This window comes from Mirounga angustirostris, unplaced genomic scaffold, assembly GCF_029215605.1.
Source record: "Mirounga angustirostris isolate CCGP_5_RB_7025 unplaced genomic scaffold, mMirAng1.0.hap1 SCAF_10, whole genome shotgun sequence".
NCBI classification, from domain to species: Eukaryota; Metazoa; Chordata; class Mammalia; order Carnivora; family Phocidae; genus Mirounga; species Mirounga angustirostris.
Window position 1 is genome coordinate 111090853 of NW_026991718.1, and position 14740 is coordinate 111105592.

The window sequence follows — 14740 nt, forward strand, 5'->3', positions numbered from 1 at the left end:
AAAAATAAGCTATAAAGAATATTTGTGGAACCAGAGACAATTTGAATATGGACTATGTATTATATACTATTGTATCAATGTTAATTTTCTTGAATCTGATAATGAAATTATGGTTATAAAGGATAATGTACTTGTTCTTAAAACATACATTCTAAAGTATGTAGAGAGGGATAAAGCAAATTGCGGCAAAGTTATAGACAAATGAAACGCAGTTCCTACTCTCAATGTGTTCACAGGAAAAGATTTCTCCTCCCATGTAAAAGAGAAATATGTCATCAACATGCATATTTGTAATATAATACAAACAATTATAATTATACATAACTATGTACCATTATGTTATATACAACAATGCATAATATGTAACAGAAAAATGTCATTAACAAGCAATTGATGATAAAGAACCTAAAGGAATACCAAAAAGGCTACCATTTATTAAGGACTGACACTGTGTCAGGGATGCATACACCACCATAAAGAAAGGTTAAATCTGTCCCAGGTTATAAAGCTAGGTTTTGAACTCAGGGCTCTATTTCTCCCCAAGGCTCAGTTCCTGACATTACATTATACAGCCTCTTAACAAAAGTCCAAAATATTAGAAACAAAAACAATATAGAGGGGCGCCTGGGTGGCTCAGTTGGTTAAGCGACTGCCTTCAGCTCAGGTCATGATCCTGGAGTCCCAGGATTGAGTCCCGCATCAGGCTCCCTGCTCAGTGGGGAGTCTGCTTCTCCCTCTGACCCTCCTCCCTCTCATGCTCTCTGTCTCGCATTCTCTCTCTCTCAAATAAATATTTAAAAATATATATATATATAGAAAACAGCTTTAATTTTGAATTAAAGAAAACAAGTCTATCAAGAAAATAAAAGGGAAAAGTTTGTATACAGACTACTGATATTTATAACCACATTATGGATGAGAAGAAGGGTCGGCATCAAATTTTCAGTTTCCTCATCAAAAGGTCATCTTATGTCTAAATCAGGTCAGCAAACCACAGCCCCAACCCAAATCTGGCCCTCTCACTGTCTTTGTAAGGTTTTACTGGAAGACAACCTTGCCCACTCATTTATGATTTGTCTATGCCTGCCTTCCTGCTACAATGGCAGAGGTGAATACTTATGATAGAGATAGTATGGTCCACAAAACCTAAAGTATTTATTCTCTGGCCCTTTATAGAAAGTTTGCCAACCTCTGGTTTAAATAATAACCATTTATATCACAAATAGTAGAAAAATAATTAGCCTGTTTATTTCAGTTCTATTTAGGCTTTACTGTGAACTCTACTTCATTTAAGTTCTCTTCCTTTGTAATTAGCTCCACTTAGAAAAAGCTAATGAATTTTTTAATTTCCACAAGGATGTTTATATGTCAGTTATATTCCACAGAGTAGGTCTTGTTTTAGCTGCCCAGTAATTTATCTTCACAATACTATTACAAACAAAATCCTAATTAAAGCACCTCTGCAGTTACCCCCACACATCCTTACCCTTCTAGTGCATACAAGCTGCAAAGATATAAACAAAGAAAAGATGAATAGCTGATATGACTGAAGAATTCCCAATACCCCGTTCACCCTAGAACATCTCAAAGTGCCATTTAGGACCAACATCACCACCATCACCTGCCTGTTCATTAGAAAGGCAAATTCATGGATCTCATCCCAGACCTGTACCAGGTGACTCTTAGACTAAGAGTTTAAGAACAGAGTTGATATTACTTACCTTGAGTGTGAACAGGCTGATTCGGCCAGGCAGTTTATAAAACAGCCCCTCTCCTCCTCTTGAGTTGGAATGTAGCATGGCATTGAGACATGCGAGAGGGGATGTCCCGCTGTAAAAACATACAAGGATGGATGAGGGTTATAGAAATCTACATGCCGACTTACTCAAAGATCCAATACCCTCCAACTCATTCTTAAATCAAGAAATACAGCAGAAGAGAGCCCATGACAACAATTCCACTTTGGAAGTAGTATAGGGCAACAAATGAAATCCCCGTCAATCACACCCAGGTAGGACATGGTATGTGATTCCCTTGTTCCACACCTGGCACTTTCTTAGTGCCTTTTGACAACATCAACCAAGTTCTCAAAGAGATTTAGAAAAAGTACACAGTGACTGTTCAAATTCAGGGAGTTTTAAAAAAAACACATTACCCAATATTTTTATTAAATTTTAAAAGTTAAATTTTAATATTAAAAACAGAATGTGCTTCCTAGCCTCTGTATTTTGACCTGCATATATCATGCTCAGAAACATTATCAGCACAAAGACCACAGAATCAATGGTGCTGTCCCAACAAAGCAAGCACACCTTTTCATCCCCAGTTAAATATTTGCTAATAAGCACACAAAAGAAGAATATTTCATTTGCTTTTTCTCTGTTGGGAAGGGGAGAGAATGGGTTTTATTCTACATCTACCCAGGAGCAAGCACTTAAATTTAAACTTAAAAAGAAAAGTCAGTCAAATGGATCTGGTACCCAATAATGGAAAAAAGATGGATCATTAAGCTATTTCACACTCCCTGCTACAGTAGTTGGTTGCAAAACCGTAACTCAGTGAATTAGAGGCCATTTACTGAATCTTAAAATAGAACAGCTGTCAAAAACACAGACAAGTGTCCATTATTAATATTAACTGAGTTTGGCACTAGCATGTTAGTGCTAGGATTCACCTGTGCACCTTCTTGTCCCTCTCCCCAGTATGTTAAAAATATATAAATATCTTAAGTAAAGCCTCTTAAGATCTTTCAGAACCAGAAGCCTTAATCTATGCAGTGTTAAAAATAAATTCTGAGTCTAAAAAAGCCATTAAAAAAAAAAAAAAACAACCCTATTACTTATTCTGCTTTGGAACACACTGGATGCTAAAAAAATTTTCACCAAGAACCAATCTCTATAAGAAACCTTGTGCACAATGTGGAGTATCAAGTGGGTGTGCTAACTTCTCTGCTACAGGGGGGAACGGCATGCTGGCAGAGTCCTTCAGCAGAACAGTGTGACTCCTACACACTATACCTCTGTCTACAAATCACAGAGCTGCTCACTCATCATGAGCCACCATGACTGCTTCATTAATTCCTATAAGAGCAAGAAGCAGAAACAAGTTAAAGTTCTCAATTTCATCTGTCCCAAAGGGACTAATTTACCTTCTATAGGTATAGTGGTCCAACAGCAGTGCAGACAGCAGCATGATGGGAAATAGCCCATAAAAACAAAAATAAAGCACAATTATAACACTACACAGTGCATAAGTACCATTTAAATGAATGTGATCTACACAATCCTGATCTTCCCTCCCCACAAACTGTCAGCTTGAGACTGTTTGAACTGGTTAACTGGAAAATGAGGATCTTTTGACCCTAAAAGGTCAATTTCAAGCAGCTAAAGCTTAACCAGCAAAAACATATGCTGTTTGTTCTGAGTTCCAAGAAGGGAGACTATGTTGTGCTCTCTTCTTTCATTTAAATTAAAGAAAAAGGGGGTTGGGGTTAGAGTGCAGAGAGAAAAGAATTAAACAACCACTGATTTCCATGCCTGCAATTCCTTTTGTTCCTAACTTGTTGCTTCTCTAGCAAAACTACATCATAGGAGAATAAAATCAAGGTCACACTAAACTTTAGTATATTCCTATGATGAATGGCTAGAATCAGTAGGGAGGAAAAAAAGGCCAGTGGTGTTATGGTGATGAGACAACCCTTCTTTTGATCCTAAAACAAAGAATTTCAGGGATATAGAAAGGGAAGTTTTATACAAAATAGAGCCTATCAGAGTCTGCCCCTTCTCTACTACTAATATGTGCAAAAGAGAGTACAAAAGAAAATGCGTGGACTCCTTACACAAAGAGCACACTCCATGTCAAGATTTAAGGGAGAGCAAGAATAGGGAAAGCTGCTGCATCTCTAATGAAAACAAATGGATGTTCACCCATTCCCACCCGCCACTCAGAAGACACACAGCTTGGGAGATAGTTCTATACCACACCAGACTGGGGCGGGGGGGGGGGGGGGCGAGCAAAGAGACACATGGAGAGAGAGAAAGGGGGAGAAGGCATATATACACTTAATCATGTCACTAAGTATCTACAGAAAGACATATGTCCTATGAAACCCTCTTGAACAACGAGAATAATACGAACCTCATTTCCTTTAATCCTTCTGCCTCTATGACCTGCAGAATCTGTTTTGGTGTCATTGGAGCATCCGAGTAGTTTTCTAGTACCTGAAGAAATATAAATGTTCTGATTTTAGTGTGCAATTTCCATTTATATCCATCAGTCTACATCCTGAGCTACAGTTCTGCTGAGGTAGCACTGCTAACAATTTAGTTTTTCCACAGTTAACACTGCTTCAGAAACCAAATTACGGATCTATCTAAGATGTTGCTAAAAGTGACTGAAATTAGCGTAAATATTCTAATTCTTAATTCTAAAAACACCCATCTTCTTAGCATACATGCTATGGTACATGGGTGGGGCCTTAGCAACCTTGGTTACTGCTTAACTTCACATTGTTCACATGACTGAACCATAGAATACATAGAGCTACAAAATAATGACAAGACAGAAATGCATTCAGGTTTTCTTTTCCTGAGGAAGTCTGGTTAGTACCCGTATTTTTTTTTTTTTTAAGATTTTATTTATTCATTTGAGACACAGAGATACAGAGAGAGAGAGACAGAAAGCATGAGCAGGGAGAGAGGCAGAGGGAGAGGGAGAAACAGGCTCCTCGCTGAGCCAGGAGCCCGATGTGGGGCTCGATCCCAAGACCCTGGGATCATGACCTGAGCTGAAGGCAGACGCTTAATCATCTGAGCCACCCAGGTGCCCCAGTACCCATATTTTTAAGTGATGGTTTTTGCCACTGTGTTGTGAAATTTTGGTGGGAACTGCCACAGTACATTTTGCCATTTGGCAACGTGAAGCTCTGATTCTGTATGACTGGTGCAGGCAAAGCAACAAGAAACAGAACGTCCCATTTACGTTAGCATCATCTCTAACAAAGTCATGGCAGCAGTTTCCTAGTGAGCAACTGTGGCTCTCTCATGTGAAGGAGCGGAGCTGTTTTAGAAATGCCATCCTTCTCAGAGAGGAAAAAGGCTGTCAGTATCTTTGTATGGTCTCTACCAGCAGCTGCCGAGGCTACTCCATACACCTTGCAGTCGCTTAACAACTGTTAACAACTAAGTGCTGCTTTGTCACAAATAAAATGTAAAGCAAGAAGTCTGACAGGATTGCTGCTAAAGGGTCTCCCTGTGGAAGAACATGAGCCCTTAGCACTAAAGGAAGTCAAGCTTTGGAGAAGCAGATGCTGAAATAAAGTCCCTATTTACCATGGTCCCATTGTTAGCCTCTCTCTTTTCAATTTTTACATTCTCTTCAAGTAGCTCTATCACCTCTCATAGCTTCAACTACTACCTATACTCTGCTAACTCCCAAATACTCACCTCTAGCCTGGGTTTCTCCCCAGCTTCCGACTCAAATATTCACTTCTTTTTTTTTTTTTTTTAAGATTTTATTTATTTATTTGAGAGAGAGAGAATGAGAGAGAGCACATGAGAGGGGGGAGGGTCAGAGGGAGAAGCAGACTCCCTGCCGAGCAGGGAGCCCGATGCGGGACTCGATCCCGGGACTCCAGGATCATGACCTGAGCTGAAGGCAGTCGCTTAACCAACTGAGCCACCCAGGCACCCTCAAATATTCACTTCTGTACTGACATCCGCCCCCTTGATCATCTGTTCTAATTCATCTAACTGGCAACTCCAATTCATCACCCCTCTTCCTCCATCACCTAATGCAGAAACCTAGACAGCACCCCTCACTCTCACCTGTCCCCCAGTTCCTTCCCTCACCCAACACACAGCCCCTTCGCTAATATGCCTGCAACCAGCTCTGCTTTCCTCAAATCCATCCTTCCTCCGCTACCATCCTTCACTCCACAAATACATGAAATACTTACCTGTGCCAGGGACAATTCTAGAATTCAGCAGCAAAAAAGACCAAACCCTAGCTCTTGCAGAACTTACCTGCTATATGAGGTCAACCCAACAAAATAAATCTGCCCTCATCACTTTCCCCACTTTAAAATTCTTCAACAGCAACCTAATCACATACAGCAAAGGCCAAAGCTTCCGAGGAAGAGCTCACCAGCTCACTGGAAAAGCACAGGCTTTAGAACCAGACGGACCTGGATTTAAATGCTAGCCTTCTAAACTTGGGCAAGTTACCTACCCAACCTGAGCCTCGGTTGCCCCACTTGTGATGGAAAGATATTGATGTCTTGCCCTAAGAGTTGTTTTACAGATTGCAGATCATGGAAATAAGTGTCTACAGTGCCTGGCACAAATATGTGCTCGCAGGCCTGGCACACAAGGCCTCAGAATCTGGTCTCTGCCTGTCTCTCTACCTGACTGCCAAACTGATACTCCACAACTTCACATTCCAGTGACTATGTGTAGTTCTACCCAATCCCCACACTCTCCACCCTGTGCACAAGCGTGCACACACACACCACTAGCTCCTTGTCACCAGCTCCTAACATCCTCCATGATGGGCCTAACTTCTTCTTGCCCTTCAAGATTCAGTTTGGAAAGCACCTTCCTCTAGGAAGCCTTCTCTGATCCCTGCCAGACAGAGTTAAATGTCTCTTTTCAGTGTCCTCATAGGCCACAACACATGTAATTTACCTTCCAAAGTGGGACACTTGTGAGTGGAAGGAGGAACCAGTCATGATGACGCCTGGACAATAAGCCTGAACCAGGATGTCTGTTTATCATATGTACATCTATGATGGCACTTATCATGCACGTAGTAAAATTCTATTCATGGGTCTAGACCTTCTCCATTCCCAGAAGACCCTTAAGCTCCTCAAGGGCAAACCTTATCCATCTTTGTATTCTAAGAACCTGAGTGCCAAGTTAAGCAGTGTTGACTTGAACAAACCCACAACAAACCCTGTTACAAGCTACTAACGTTCACTGCCACAGATACCACTTTTTTGATACTAAATGAGAGCTGAGTTAGCGAATTTTTGTACTGTAATTTTTTTTTAAAAGAAGCATGACTCTGAAAAATTAGTTACCAATTATTTAAACAGCAGTCAGGAAGAGCCTGAGAATCTAAGAGAGAACCTTCGGGCCTGAGAATCTAACTTCTTTAAAAGGAAGTAACATCAAAAGATACAAAGTATTCACTTTTATTATAATTGTATATGCCTCCAGCTTTTAGTACAAGAACAATTCAGCAGTGTTCTATTCCTAGTCCCTGGTCTTTCTGGCACACTTAAAAAAAAGTATCTCTTCTCCTACTTCAAAGAGAAAAAAAATGTTTGATGTAAGAATGGTCAGTCATGAATCAAAGTGAAAGATAAAGCGTACAATGAAGAGTTTCTCAAAGCCAGGGAGAATCCATTTAAGGACATTCAATTTAAAGGGAAATCCCCTCATCTATTTCTCCCAAACAAATCGTTCCTAACAAGCAGTAGGATTTATACCATCCAACCCTCTAAAGTCTACCTCTTATATCTAGAAAAGACAATACTACAAAATGTTTGAAAAAAGAGTAGCTACTTCTCAACAACATAACATCTGCAAGTCAATCTCCTGAAGTATACTACACTAATGAAATTCTCCAGAAGCCTCTTCTTTCCTACCAAAATAGTTTTTAAGAATTCCCAGTATCACTCTAGCCACCAATCTAAGCAAGGTCAGGAGCAATATGAAACCACCCCCAGAGCAACTGCATCTGATTGCCATGTCAAGCACTTCAAATTCACCTGTCCAAAGAGCAGATTTAATCACCTGCCCTCCCATTACGGGCTTTCTCTAGTCAAGCTAGTTGTTCTCTGTCCAGCATAAGCTCTCACAAACTCCCCAGCCCTCGGTGTTGCAGCAGTTTTCTTTAAATGGGGAGAGGACTCTGAAGAGTTGCCCCTCACCCACCAAATGGTCCCATCCAAAGGGACTGAAAATTCTGATAAAAAATAAAAGATATGCACAATTACGCACCATGTTTCCACAAGTCATCTTTCACATGTTTAAGGGCACTACAAAGTTATTCCTGTTCATATTGTTTTTTAATGAAAAGCCATAAAACAAAAAGAAATACCTTATTCAGATAATCTGGCATGAAGTTAAGCCAATGATAAAACAAAACTAACAACCTGGATACTGGAGTTCAGATCAGAGCAAGTCCAAGAACCTAAAGAGGCTTAACGGAACAGTGGACCCTGAATTCCTAAAGTCTTTCAACTAGTAAAAGCCAACAGAGCTTTGAGACAAATAAACTTTAGAATTCTGTCAGAACATAAATAACACAGGATTTAAAGGTACTTTCACCTACCTCTAACAAAACTCTGGCAAGCAAATTTCCTTTTGGTGCCCAGAGTCATAAACACCTGCATAACAAGAACTTAGAGGAGAATTTCAATGAACACCCAAGACTCAACCTTGAGGAGAAAAAGAGCAAGCACATCCTTTGGCTCTCCCCTCCTCTCCCTCAGGCCTAAATTTGTTTCCAGGTGAGGCAACACTGGAGAAATCCTAAAATTCCCAAGAGATCTCAAAGCTAGCCAAAGCTTCCAATCTTGATTGAATCAAGAAAATATTTAGAACTTCAAAATCTACAAATTTCATATGCCAAACCAAAACAAATGAACAGAAGCATGAAACTTGAGCACACAAACACTTGCTATTTCTGTTCACTGGGCAACAAGTGCCTGGAGAAGACAATCAGGAACACCAGTGAAAATTCTCTCCTAAACCAAACTGCTTTAGTTCTTGTAAGTCAGTAACTGAGTTTTACATGTTCCAAGAAAGAAAAAGGTGTACCATAGAGCCGGAACAACCCCCAACACAATAGTCATCTCTCTGTCTACACAACACCTCTGAGGAAGGAACCTCACTTCCCAATAAAGATTAGAAAGTGAAGCTTCATTCATCATTAAAAGTGAATTACAGCAATTACATTTAAACTACAAGGTGTCAAGAGACATATGCTATCTGCACTATAACCCTGCTCTGTGACAGTTCTTGAGGAAGTGACATCTCTAGGAAAAGTTACAATTGTCATCTGCCAAGATATATTTTTAAGAACATGTCTCCCAGTGTCTTAGCTTTGTGGGTGCAAATCCAAAAGGAAGGTATTTCGATTACAAGTCCTCTGACGCTATGGGAACAAAATACACAACCCTCCTCACTAGGCAGTTTCAACAAATTACTCCCTCCTTTGCTAAGTCCTCAATGAGCAGTATCTTCAGAGGTACTTGGTCTTTGTCCAACACTTCAAGTATAACATGCACCAGGACACACACATACATTCTCTGCAAAGTAGAGTCAGTTCTCTGCAGAGTCCTATCTCCAGTCTAGCTTATGAAGCAAAACCCTCTAGTCAGCGTTTCTCAAAGTGTGGTCAGGGGCCACCTGCATTACAGTCAACATGGGAACCTGGTTAAAATGAAGACACTGAGGCTCTACTCAGACTGAATTTCAGACTCAGAAGATCTTAAGCAGGGCCCTAGGACGAGCATTCCTAAGAACCTCCCAGGTGTCCCCAACAAGACACTAAAGTTTGAAAACCACTGCTCAGGGTTCCACCTGGGAGTAAGCACGTGCTTCCCTCCACACACCTGGTTTAGATTGGGAAAGCTCAAAATGTCACTCGCGTCCTTAAAATTGGGGGTGTTTTCCGACCCCTGGAGTCAAACGCACCACCCCATTGCCCACCAGGAAGCGAGGGAGGAGCTTCCGACCCTTCCCGGAAACCTAACTCCCCCGAGTGCATAAACGAAGCTTCCCCAGACCCCCAGACGCTGCCAAATAGTGGGGGAGGGGAGGTTGGGGCCCCGCCGCCCAGAGGGGGAGGAGCCGGCCTCCCAGCTCGCCCCTCCGCAGGAATTTAGGGGGTGGGGGGAGCTGCACAAAAAGGCGCCACATCCAACCAGCGAAGGACCTCTCCCCCACCCAACGCCTGGGGGGTGGGGGGTGTCCCGTTCCTAAAAAAAATGGCGGCCCCGCCCCCTCCTGCAGTGGGCAGGGCTTCTCCCCTCCCCCTCCCCGTGGAGGGGGCTCGGCCAGCCCACCCCGCACGCCCCCACTGAGCCCCCTCGGCGGCCCGCCTCACCAGGCGCGCGGCCTCGGCCCACGTGCGCTCCTTCTTCCTCTTCTGTTTGTCCTTCATCCTCCTCCCCGTCGGCGGCGGCTCCACGCGGGACCTCCGGGCGGGGCGGGTGGCGGCGGCGCGGGGCTGGGGCAGCGGTGGCGGCGGCGGCGGCGGGGGGCGCGTGGCGGCGGCGGCGCGCGAGGACTCGGGTGCGGCCGGGGAGAGGGGGCGGGCGCCCGGGCACCGGCTGGCGCGAGACCCGGAGCGAGGGCGGCGGTGGGGGAGGGGTGGCGGCGGCTCCACGCGCCCGCGCTGCGTCAGTCGCCCACGGCGGCGGCGGCGGCGGCGGCGGCAGCGGCAGCAGCGGCGGTAGCCCCGCGATCGCTAAGGAATGCGGCGGCTCCGCATAACCACGGGGTCAGAGGTCACGGCTCCAGCCTCCGCTTTCCCGCTCTGCCGAGGGGCCGAGAAAGGACTGGCGGTGGGGCAGGAAGGCGAGACGCAGCTTTCCCCTCGGCGCCCGGGTGTGTGCGTATCTGCCGTGGGTGTGTGTGTGTGTGAGTGTGTGTGAAGAGTGAGGAGGGGGAGTGTGGGGTTTTTTTTTTTTTTTTGAACAAAAACAAACCGAAAGGGCGGCTGGGAATTGTAGTCCTGGCTGCCTTTCTGGCCTCCCCCGCTCCGGAAGAATATGGCTGCATGAAACGCTTGGACCACACTTCCCGGCGTACCTCACGGCTCTTTTCCGCCCTCCCCTACCTTCCTCCGCCTCGCGCAGAGCTCGGTAAAGAAGGGGGCCGGGCAGTCGTTCGGGGAAGAGACTGGGCGGAGTATCGCGAGGTGCGGGAACTGGCTGGGAGCCTGAGGCATTCTGGGAGGCGATGCTGGGAAGGGGCGGTGGCTGGGCTCCCCAGCCACGTTTAACCCTTTCGGCGCTTCTGGCATCCCAGCCGCTGGGCTGTTAAGGGTGGAGATGGAGAACTGGTGGTAGCTCGACTCCCAGTGTCTACCTAAACCACTTTGTGCCTCTCCCCGCCTAAACCCTTCTCACCGACACTTCACAAAGATGGCAAGGGACAGGACTTTCCCTTTTGGTCCTGCCCTAAATGACTCACTGCCGCATAATAATGAGATAGTGAGACACTCATACCAGTAAAACGGTTATTCCACGTTTGATGGACCTAAACAGTTCCCCATTTCCTCCTGTGCTTTCATGACACTAATACTGCTATATGTTTGCAGAAGCTGCACCCGCAGCCTTGAGCATTCTTACCATATGGAGAACTTCGTGATAATGAGGGGTAAAGAACTTGGACTTTGGGACCATGCTGACCAGAATGCTCTTGAGGCCTTTTTAAAGGTGGTACCCTGAAGAGAACACAGGCCCTGGAGTCAAGTGGACCTACGCTGGAATCCTGGCTAAGTCACCCCTTGGGTACATAAAACTAGGGGCTCAACTTCTCTGAGCCTCAATTTTTTAATCTACATTAGTCTAATATCTCACAGCACTATTGGGATTAAAGTTAACATAAAACACTTGGCAGATTGGAAGAGGGTGTGAAGGGGGACCCTGACATTAGGTCCATGTAATTTGGCTCCTGGTATAGAACAAGTGTTTAATAATTAATATAAGCTGAGAGACAATGGACAATGGACTTAGCTCTCTGTGCCTTGGTTGCAGAGTATGAAATGAAATGAGGTTCAGAATACCAAACACATAGGTTTTCTGTACGTATTTGTCCGGAAACATTCCTAAAATCAGTTTTAAGCTGGATTAGTGTGGAGCTCTTAAAAATTAGGGAGGCAGGGGCGCCTGGGTGGCTCAGTCGTTAAGAGTCTGCCTTTGGCTCAGGTCGTGATCCCGGGGTCCTGGGATCGAGCCCCACATCGGGCTCTCTGCTTCTCCCTCTCCCACTCCCCCTGCTTGTGTTCCCTCTCTCACTGTCTCTCTGTCAAATAAATAAATAAAATCTTTAAAAAAAAAAATTAGGGAGGCAGAGTCAAAGGCCACATTTGAAAGGTTTCCCTGGGTGAGGAAAGAACCTTCTCCCTGATGTTAGCACATGGAAGACCCATACTGTGCTGCCTAATCCTAACACCAGGAAATCCAGTGCTCCTGCTTCAATGCTCATCACACAGATGTTCACACCCAATAAACAAAATATTGCAAAGTGAACAGACTGTAGAAGTTTAAATAAAATAAAATCTTTCTCCCCTTACTTTACCCTAAGGAGGAGGAAAGGAAGAACAACCCCCTACCACCACCACCAGCACAAAATTTTTTTACCTCATTTTTTTTAACAAAAGTTGTTTTTTTAATCTATAGCTGACACAGTAACCTTTGACAAGTCATTTGACTTGTTTCCACTGTTTTCTTCTTGAGTAGCTTCACCCTCCTCTGACCTCCAAGGAGTAACTAGAAAAGATTCACTCTAAAATTTACATGTTTAGTACAGGCCTTGAGAACAGAATAATGTCCTCTCCAACACACCCCCCCAAACCATCTATGCCCTGGGAGTCCCTGGAACCTGTGAGTAGGTTACATTCCATTGGGAAATTGACTTTGAAGATAGAATTAAGGACTATAAAGCAGCAAGATTATCCTGGATTATTTAGGTGAGCCCTGTATAATCACATGCATCCTTAAAAGCAGAAGAAGAACACAGAAGAGATGCTCTGAAGAGATTCAGAAGAATCGGATTTGAAGTTTGAGAGGAACTCAACCCAGTGTTGCTGGCTTTGAAGGGGGCAAGGAGCCAGGGAATGTAGGCAGCCTCTAGAAGCTGAGAACAAGCCCTGCCAGCAAGTAATACGACCTCAGTTCTAGAACTTCATGGAACGGAATTCTCACAAACTGAATGAGCTTGCAAGCAGGGTATTCCCCGCCTTCCTGCCAAGTCTGCAGAAAGGAATACAATCCTGTCAACACCTTGATTTTAGCCTTGATTTTAGCCTTATCAGAGAGGCAACTGAACCATACTATATATGGACTTCTGGCCCACAGAAAGTGTAGGATATAAATGGATGTTGTTTTAAGCCACTAGATCTGTGGTAACTTCTTACAGTGGTGCAAAAAAAAAAAAGCTAATACACTGGAAATGCCTTTAATTCTTTCAGCCAGTAGTGACTGGCTCTCACAGTTGGGTCAAACCATGGGGGAATCCAGATGTGACTATTTCAAGGTCTCTGCCCTTACAGAATCAAACAGAAACTAATGACATCATAGTTAAGTGTGAAAGGAGTACATTCAGAGAACTGTACAAAATAGGTTGAAAAATTGATTTTAGTCATTAAACCTAAAGTAGCTCTGATTTTTTTTAAGTGAATGAGACTCAAGTTTATTCTGTTGTCAGAAGCACCAAAAAACAAACCTATACATTTTTTTTTGGTGTGTTTTGTTTTTATCACAGTGTTCTTATTACAAATTATCTTTGAAGTCAACACAGGTGCACAGGACAGTCTAAGATAAACAGGACTGTATTCAACCTTGCTCTGTTTGGGGATGAGTCACTGTTTTCAAACTGCACAGTTATGAGCAAAGCACACATTCAGGAATTTGAATAACACACCACTAGCAAACCCAGGACTTCCCAAAAGGACAAATACACCTTCTGACCCTCACTATGAGCTAACGGATTGCCAGGGGCTTTTGACCTCAGCAGTCCTAGGTTTGAATCTTCTTGGAGTCATTCTCTAGCTGACTGGCCTTGGTCAAGTTCTGAAACCTCTCTTTGACTCAATGCCATCATTTGGACAACATGATACATAAACTCGAAGTGTGGAATTGGGATTAAGTAGGATCTTTGTAAAGTGCCTAACACACAGTAGACTCACTAAATGCCAGCTCTCTTTGGCTCAGAGATGGTTTAGTCTGAAGTATAAAAAATGCTTCATTTTGGGGCGCCTGAGTGGCTCAGTCCTTAAGTGTCTGCCTTCGGCTCAGGTCATGATCCCAGGGTCTGGGATCGAGCCCTGCATCGGGCTCCCTGCTCTGCGGGAAGCCTGCTTCTCCCTCTCCCACTCCCCCTGCTTGTGTTCCCTCTCTCACTGTGTCTCTGTCAAATAAATAAAATCTTTTTTTAAAAAATGCCTCATTTTTATACTTCAGCAAACTAAGCTCTGGAATAGAGTTTGCCACTCTAACAAATGTTCTCTTCCAATAATTCTGTCTCCATTTTCAAATGAAGTTGAGGTTCAGATGTCAAATTCCCTCCCCCAGGTTCCAGATGATTAAATGAGATCACATTTACTAAACTTCCAGAATAGCAGATGATCACCAAATGTGTATTTTTCTTCTCCCTCCCCACATTTCATTTCTTTGTATGATTTTTGGTTTAATTGTGCTCGTGTTAGCATCTTGGGTTCATCATCAAACAGCACCCACCCCAACATCTGGCACAGTCTCGGCACAGGGCAGGCACTCATTCTGTTGAATAAATGACCTTACTCAATAATTACTTTATTGGGCAAAATCCCTGAGGATTTATTTCCCACTGAAGAGCCCAAAATAGTTATTTGGAACGTGCCCAAGCAGAACTGGGAAAGACTGAGGCAAGATTTCACCCAAACATATCTATGCAAATTATAAAGATGCTCAGGAATAAAGACTTCATGACCTCCCTGTTGTCTTTGGGCACAGAACTGGGGC

General features: G+C 43.7%; 1 protein-coding gene across 13 annotated transcripts in view; it reads right to left on the minus strand.

Annotated features, from left to right (window-relative positions):
• Nucleotides 1-10676, minus strand: part of ASXL1 (ASXL transcriptional regulator 1) — a 73746-nt gene extending 63070 nt beyond the window's left edge. For 2 of the 13 annotated variants that reach the window (XR_010405801.1, XM_064572940.1), the window contains exons 1-3: nucleotides 10117-10656; nucleotides 4138-4220; nucleotides 1722-1830 (exon numbers count right to left, since the gene is read on the minus strand). Coding sequence is in view for 10 of the 13 variants with exons in the window: in XM_064572940.1 (XP_064429010.1) it covers nucleotides 1722-1830; nucleotides 4138-4220; nucleotides 10117-10173 (249 nt within the window). In the remaining 3 variants the exon portion in view is untranslated. The other 11 variants (XR_010405803.1, XM_064572944.1, XM_064572937.1 and 8 more) reach the window with 7 other exon arrangements.
• Between the last annotated feature and the right edge of the window lie 4064 nt (nucleotides 10677-14740).